The sequence below is a fragment of the Amphiura filiformis genome, chromosome 6 (assembly GCF_039555335.1).
Source record: "Amphiura filiformis chromosome 6, Afil_fr2py, whole genome shotgun sequence".
Taxonomy (NCBI): Eukaryota; Metazoa; Echinodermata; class Ophiuroidea; order Amphilepidida; family Amphiuridae; genus Amphiura; species Amphiura filiformis.
In genome coordinates, this window is record NC_092633.1 from 51466338 (window position 1) to 51474831 (window position 8494).

Sequence of the window (8494 nt, forward strand, 5' to 3'; positions counted from 1 at the left end):
AAACCTAACCCTAATCCTAAAATTTCGGACTAGCGGTGGTTCGGACTGACGGTGTTTCGGACTGACGGGGAGACCCCAGCATGATCAATCGTCCGTGCATGGACGGAATAGAGGAAGCGTCAGAAATATACAGGGATGGGCCGACACTCTCCTTTCTTTCATGATTTGTTGGATCTCTGATGGTTGTAGATAAATATCACTCTAAATGGTGTCAGGATATTGAGGTGGTTTTGGTTTCCCATCAGGAGGGGTCCAAAAAATCAGTCGGGATTCGGAGACAGACTGGTCAATATGAAAACCTTTTATAGGGACAATGTAAATCTCCGTAAGTTCCTTTGGACGTAAACGGTAGGTTCGATTCCCATAGAAGAGCATAATTATATAGGCCCTACAGTCGTGACATGGAGATGTTTTGATAAATTATTTGTCCCGTTATTTGTCTTCCATGTTGTGTTCGTTAATGATGCAAACGCGGGCGTGAACGGTAGCCTTCCATGACATTTCCAAAGTTGATTAGTTGTAAAATGATATTATTTTATTTCATCATGTATCTGATGGTCAAATGATGCATGAGCAGCCACCGATCTGCATGACATTTAACTGGAATTGGTGCACCCATACCAAAGAGTATGTTTGCCGGGTTAACCGCATCGGTTTGATGTCGGGCTTGTCATTGTCAATTTGCCGTGTGTGCCAAGTCGCTTTTCAATACAGGTGAATGGAGTACGGTTTCGTCGCCCACTGTTCTGCGCCACTTGTATCGTGCCCCACACAATCAAACGCTGGCTATTTCATTCCTGGGTCTCCGTTAACAGTCAGCGATACACTATGGACCACAAGAGCCTCATCCCAATGGCAAAGTCCAATAACCTCAATTACATAATCATGGTGCAAAATTTGACCTCAAGTTGCAGAGTATGAGTTTTTGTACCCAAATCTTCAAAGGTCATTCAATGAATGTACAAATGTATTGGGGATAAAGAACTGTTCCCCTGATAGATGAGCATGTTGGGGATCCTAGTGATAGGTTACTAACTTTTATTTGACACAGAAATAGAAACTGAGGAAATTATTTTTTGGCTAAAATCTACGAAAATAGGTTTTTATCTGTGGGAAAAAAGTGAAAGAAATGTTTGGAGAAAAGGACACGACCTTACGAACAAAACTCTTTCAGAAAGCATATTTTACTAAATGGTTTATCAATTCTTTATTCAGATTATAATACTATAGCCACAAAATTATATTGCTTAATTTAAGGAATATAGTTCCTTGCTACACTGTTCTATGCGTTTTTGAATTCGATGTAAAAGCGCATTTTAAAAGGTTGTAACAATTATGCACAAAATTAAGATGTGGTGGGGTGGCCCCATAATTCTTTTGAGCCTGCTGGCGACTTTGACTTGGGACGGATCTCATGCATCTGTGCTTCGGACTATCTGCCTGTGTCCGAATCAAGCGGGCACATAGAGAGGCGCGTCTCTTCAATACATAAATTATAGTCTAAATTTTCCAATAAAGAAATCCAGAGTTCATCATATCCATGCCATGTCATGTCATCGGTCGTCTAATCTATTATCTTTGCTTGATGATAGGCTTTTGAAAAGGGCACCTACTATAATAAACGGCTCTTATCAGAGTTCAGTTTCTTAAAGTTAGAGGGACAATTTGTGCAAAAGGGGCAACCCACTATGATACTCTGATCTTCGGAGTAATTTATAATGAGGAAGTTATAAGGCATACCCGGGAAGGCATAGCTGGGTCTGTGGATGGTCTATGGTTAGAGGGGACTTTCAGCAAATCCTGACAAAAATGCTTGAAACCCTCGGCCCTCAGCTTTTCTATCAGATGAAGTTTTGGGCGAGATACAATGTCTGTCAAATGTAGTTTAATAACATAACGTGACCATCTATACGCATGATAGTCGCCGCCATATTTTTCGGAGCAATATCGTCCCTTTATGCTAGCTACAGTGACAAAAATATGATGTCAAACCTGTTGCGGAGGATTAAAATTTTGACTTAATTTCTAACTTATGCCAGTGCAACAGTCTGATTAGGCATGGTGTCCTGTATCAGCGCACGGGAAACAATCTCTCTCCAAGTAATTTCTCTCCACGTGTGCACTAGTCATCCGAGAAGCTCACATTGGGGAAGGTTTGTCAAAGCATCTGTCAATTCGTAGGTCTTTGATCTCCAAATGCACTTCTTTTCAAAGGTCAGTAGAATAGATTACCTGGTCTGGGAAGATGACAAACAATTTGGCAAGCAGTAAAAATGAGATTGGAGGGAGAGAGAGAAAGAGAGAGAGCAATTGATGTCAGAAACCAAGGGGAGCCTTGACGATATGACCAGGTTGCTGTGGCCGTCAATCTGATTAATTTGATAAGAATGCGGGATATGAGAACAACTATGCCGCCTTGCTTGGCATGGTCTTCAACAACACATCCAAAGTCTTTGATACTGTCTCATTCATGCAACCTCTAATATCTTGCTGTTTATCTATTGGCTTCTATAAAACATGGGGATCTGGAGTTCAATGATCAGTAAACAGTCACTCTATGGGATTATAATACGATTGATCTCTGCACGACACCTGTCTGGTACACTGTAGAGATTTAACCCAAAAGTATTTGAAACTACTCTAAAAAAATTTTATGAAATAATTGGAAATATTAAGATGCTGATAAAGTCATACAGATTCAACCACTACGCGCATTGATTAGATGTTTCCCTTGCTTAAACTTGTTAACCAAAATAGATCTTTAGTGAATAAAGATAGATGCTATAGGCTGAAATTAAACAGATACGGCAAAAAAAATATGAAAGTGTAGTAATTTGACCCAATTATACAACCCACCAGCAACTGTCGCTATCTATAAAAGGCTTTACAAACTAAGGACCTGCAGGATGCGCACATTGCACTCATAGCGTAAACATTTTTTCATTAAATAACATCATGTAACATCATGGTGTATACATGTTATAAAAAGTAAACCATGCGTTTATTAACCAACTGTGTAAATTGGCAAATCATAGGTAAATTATTGTTTCATATGATTATACACAGGTGAACCGGTAAGTGGGCATAGTTGTTCACGGTTATCTTAGGACAAACGTAGCATGATACCCCTAAGTAATTACAGCGGATATCTAGCTTTCACGTAGCTTTGAAAGAGACCTAGATATTTCTGAACAGCTAGCTAACTAACTCGCTCTTTCCCAAACCAATTATTATCCTCTTCATGCTCATCTCGCCTTCGTTCGGGGCAACTCATTTAATTCATTCCACTTTGTATGCGCACATGTGGCACCATGATACTTTGATTTTCAGCAATTTGACACATGTATCAAGTTAATGATTGCAATGATATGGAACATTGCGGAACGAGTAAAATGTTCCGCAAAGAAAATTGAAAATAATATCGAAATGACGAGATCACAGGGAATACCGGGAAAGTATTTATGTATTTTGCTACCTAGTCAAATAATGCCACGGGAATATGAAATATCACATTGGTTTTATCAGTAACTATATGCTTTACAAGTAAACATGAATGTTCATCCACCAGGTCCGTCCAAGTTGGAATATTTCTTCATAATAATCATAATGTTAACAACTTTTATTACGAAATCTGAAAAGAAATACTATTCTGCTGACACCGAGTTGTGGTGTTCATATTTTTCTAGAAATGCATTTTAACATAATTTCCATTGTAACCACCGTTCTTGATTTGGTCACTACCATGACTACTGAAAATCAGTAATGCGATGATCAATATCATTTTAAATAAATAAACAAGTAGATATCTTTCTCGACGGGAATTCAAAATAAGTTATAGTACGAGTACGCCGTTGGTATTCACAGTACCGGTACAGTTGGTCACTGTGTGAGTGGTCGAGCTTTCGTCAGCTGTATCTCTGACTTCATCAGGACTGAATGAAGTCAGAGACACATCTGACGAAAGCGCGACCACTCATACAGGGACCGGCTGCACCGGTACTGTGCATACCAACGGCGTACTCGTAGAAGTACTATAACTTATCATTTTAAAGTTTATTCATGTTTATTTAAATTGTCTTACGCCAAAGAAGTAAGACCATAGGATCAGCCTCGTCTGTCCATCCGTCCGTCAATATTATTTTATCGATCCAGTACATAACGTTTGTTTTCTGTCTGTCTTATCATTCCCAGGTTTGGTTCCAAAACCGAAGAGCTAAGTGGAGAAAACGTGAACGTTTTGGTCAGATGTCCAACATGCGCTCCATGACCACCAATGGTAATTATCATGAATATGATATGCCAATGGCACCACGACCAGAAAGCTTCTCTCAGGTAAGACATAGTCAAGTGACTTGTGTGTAGCCCATGATGTCAACTTTAGGTCCCCGTACCTACTGGGCTCACCCACTATGACTCTATAACATTGACCCTAACCCTATCCACAAATCTAACCCTAATCCTAACATAAAATGTCCTAACCTCTATAAACTTAACCCTTTTCTGGCTAGTGGGCTGTTCCCAAAATATGACTACATTGTAGAAGCGCTTTCGACTTGCCTCTTCAGGCAACTGCCAGGAATCCCATAAAATCATGTACACTTTAAATGATATTATATGAATTAAATTGAATGAAATGATCACTATAAAAGTAAAACCAATATAATTACACACTTGATTAAATTAATAATTACCAAAACGGTAAACCCTAATTGCTGAAGTACCTTGATATTTCAAAGAAACATTGAAATCGACGAGTCCTTAAACGTGAACTTGTACTCTTTATATACGTTACACAACAATGATGTACCGCATTCAGCGGGATACTCCACTAATGAAGTTTATGATTTAATGAACGCATGCCCTCTCTTGTGCCCATCTACATCATTCATTGATGAGCTAATAACTCGTACACATTGGTAAATCCATTATATCTTTACGGACACTTAATATTTCATTAAGTGTAATTCACTGTCAATCGTTCTCTTCGTCGTCTACATTGCATTTTTAACACGGCCATGATTATATACCAACGGGGAAGTGTAACGACAAAGTGACTTGCATTATTGCTTATTACTTGTTCAAATGTATCAGAAAGATCTAACTACATGTAGAGTTATATTGCAAATCTTTCAATAATGACTATCATTGTTTAAAAGCAATGATTTCGTTTCAATAGTTATTGTTTTGTAAAGAATAGTAAGTTGTTTATCATTGTTACCCCCGATATTGTTTATTTGTTTGGTATTAAACTCGGTTAACTGTTGTACCTCATTTGGATCTAATGAACGATTTTTAGTCATTTAAAAATGACTAACAAAGCAGACAATCAGACTAATTACATGCATTCCATTCCATTCCCTGAGTACACTAATATGACATTTAGTCCGCACTAAATAGTCGCGCGGTAGACTTTGTTCATGCCCATTCACCTGCGTAGAAACGGTCTTGAGCGCGTGGAATAGAGGAAGGTTTTAGCATAGCAAAGAGCAAGCCCCGAAATCTCAGTGTAAAAGATACGGAGCGTAAACTGTCTTATTTGCATAACAAGGAGCAACTTTAGTAAGAGCCAACACCCTTTATCATGTTTATGTCAAGTTAGTTGCTATCTGGTTTCTCATGAGAGAATTCACCAACGAAGTGTTACGTGTAATCCGATTATCACTATGTCAACTGGATCACGCTTTTGAGTTCCGCACCATGATCAAAATGATCTCAACACAAATAAGTCTATGGCATAATTCCAAAAGGTGCGTGATCCAGTTACCAAGGAGTTATGTAACGCGAATTGAGTAATGTTTGCGAACGTCAATCAAAACTTGATTGGACTGGGATAATGAAATAAAGTTACCATAATATCAAAGTAAAATAATATTAACATCTGTTTAATTTTTGTCTTGTTTTAGATAACCAATGGCTCCACGTGGCCGAATAACCAATTGATGAACATGAACGGAATGTCGCATCTCAACTCTGGTATGCAAAGTGGTTATGTCCAAACCCACAATGGACAAGGAATGCCCAACATGCCTAATGGTGGTCCATCTTGCATGTCACCAAGGGGTCACTTGCCATCTTATATGGGCACAACAATGGGTGCAACAACCCAATGCGATTCACAGTACGGTCAACCCGCTATGATGACCCAGTCCACACTGTCCCCAACTCATCCAGGTTCTATAATTGCCGGTGTCCCCACATCATCGTCCGCCAATACCGATGCCAGTACCGAATTAAGAAGCAGTAGCATTGCGGCATTACGGTTAAAAGCTAAGGAACACATGACTGCAACCGCCATGTCTAGTATAAACATGATTGGTGCATATTCATAGACATACATGGGATTACATGAAAGACTGCTTACGATTGGCTGAATATGTAAACACATGATTGTAACAGCCAAACATGATTGATGCATATTCATAGACATAAATGTGATTCCCTATAAAAGACTGCTTACGATTGGCTGAATATGTAAAGTTTCTAAACACATGACTACAACAGCATGATTGATGCATATTCATAGACATACATGTGATTCCCTATAAAAGACTGCTTTACGATTGGCTGAATATGCAAAGTTTGTAAACACATGACTGCAACAGCCATACATGATTGATGCATATTCAAAGACATTATGTGATTGGTTGAATATGTAAACACGGGACTGCAACAGCCATGATTGATGCATATTCATAGACATGTGATTCCCTATAAAAGACTGCATACGATTGGCTGAATATGTAAATATGTACTTAAATGAATGTCAGCAACTCATCATGCATGTACTCTATTGAAGGACAGAACACATAAGAAATTTGTGAATGTTCGTTGTCATAGTTGTAAACAGAATTTTGGAAATAAATCTTAACGTTTTGCGATGTTGCTACGTTGTGTCTGGAACCACCAGACTTCGTCAGGTAAGTTACTGACTCGCTGGACTGGTCACGTGATAGACGGCTAGGTATCGTCTTGATGGCCCGGTCCCATGCATGAGATAAGTTAAAGTCCCCCTCTCTTGTTTTAGTAATGGTTGCTCAATACGCAAGCGAGGGGGACTTCGCTTTAACTTATCTCATTCATGGGACCGTGCCATCAAGACGATATCTAGCCGTCTATCACGTGACCAGTCCAGTGGGGCAGTTGCCTGATGAACTCTGACGGCAACGTAGTTGCAAAAATTAAGTTCCAGTATTAGATGTATTTCCAAAATTCAAAACACACAAGAGTTCAGTTCTTCAGGTGACGTGTGCATCTGATTCGTGGATACTACTATAAAAATAGTATTCGGTAAGATTACTGTGATTCAAGCATCTTGACCTTGTGCAACATGTTGATATTTTGTAATATAATGTGGATATACCTCTTTGTAAAATTATTGCATATTTTGCAACAGAAAAGAAAAACAAAAACACCTTGATAGAAAATTAACATCCATAGTGTAGTTATGTATTATGTTTAATTTTTTGTTCACGGAATGAGACGACAACAATTAAAATAGTAGCCTTGTATGATGTCATTTCCAACAGTTTTGTGTATTAAGTTCAGTTCGATAGCGAGAACCAATCAGAGCAAACATTAGAAACGCACAGTGCTTTCAGAGGCATTCATTTTTCTTGCGGGTTTATGCATTTATATTTGCTCGCAATAGCCTGAGTTAATAAATGTGCATCACTTGTTGCCTGAGAAATTCTACAGAACAATACATTAATTTTGTACTGAAAAAATTAAATAATGCACTTTTACTAATGCATTCCCCTACGGGGTTCGTGTATTAGACACATTAACTTCTAGCTTCTCAATACACGTGCATTATGTTTTACAATTTCACTCCCAACAAGTGATAGGCATTTACTAACCTATAATCATGTAACGTCATGGTTATGTCACCATGAAGTAGGCCCTACTTCGAAATGTGGTTTGTTGTCTAAAGTCAAGTATTGATTGGCGGCATGTTAGACTTCAATTGTTACCAATTCAAGTCTAATTGTCGGAAACGTTTACACGGTTAACCGAACGGATTGTGATTCGTTTACACGGATAACCGTTAATTTAAACCCCTACTTTGAACAATGCATTGTGTTTTTATGCCGAAATTTATGACTTACTGAATATAGTTACTGATATTCCAGCATTTCTGGCGACATAATAAATATAGCTACGATGGCATTAATGTGTATCAACATCATTACAAGACTCCGTACATTAAAAAAATATTATCTGATTATTAATTTAAAGATTACCGATATATTGGTATTCAGACAAATATATTCAGTGAACGTCACTATGGACCACAAGATCCTCATCCCAATGGCATAGTCCAATAACCTCAATTACATAATCATAGTGCAAAATTTGACCTCAAGTTGCAGAGGATGAGTTTTTGTACCCAAATCTTCAAAGGTCATTCAATGAATGTACAAATGTATTGGGGTTTAAGAACTGTTCCCTGATGGATGAGCTTGTTGTGGATTCTAGTGCGTGTTTCAGCATAGTA

General features: G+C 38.3%; 1 protein-coding gene across 1 annotated transcript in view; it reads left to right on the forward strand.

The window, feature by feature from the left end:
• The window catches only part of LOC140155569 (uncharacterized), a 31923-nt gene extending 24398 nt beyond the window's left edge, over window positions 1-7525 (forward strand). Inside the window, exons 3-4 of the mRNA XM_072178456.1 lie at window positions 4192-4332; window positions 5904-7525. Coding sequence (XP_072034557.1) covers window positions 4192-4332; window positions 5904-6329 — 567 coding nt within the window. The 3' untranslated portion in view covers window positions 6330-7525. The remainder of the gene's footprint in view (window positions 1-4191; window positions 4333-5903) is intronic.
• Window positions 7526-8494: the final 969 nt, after the last annotated feature.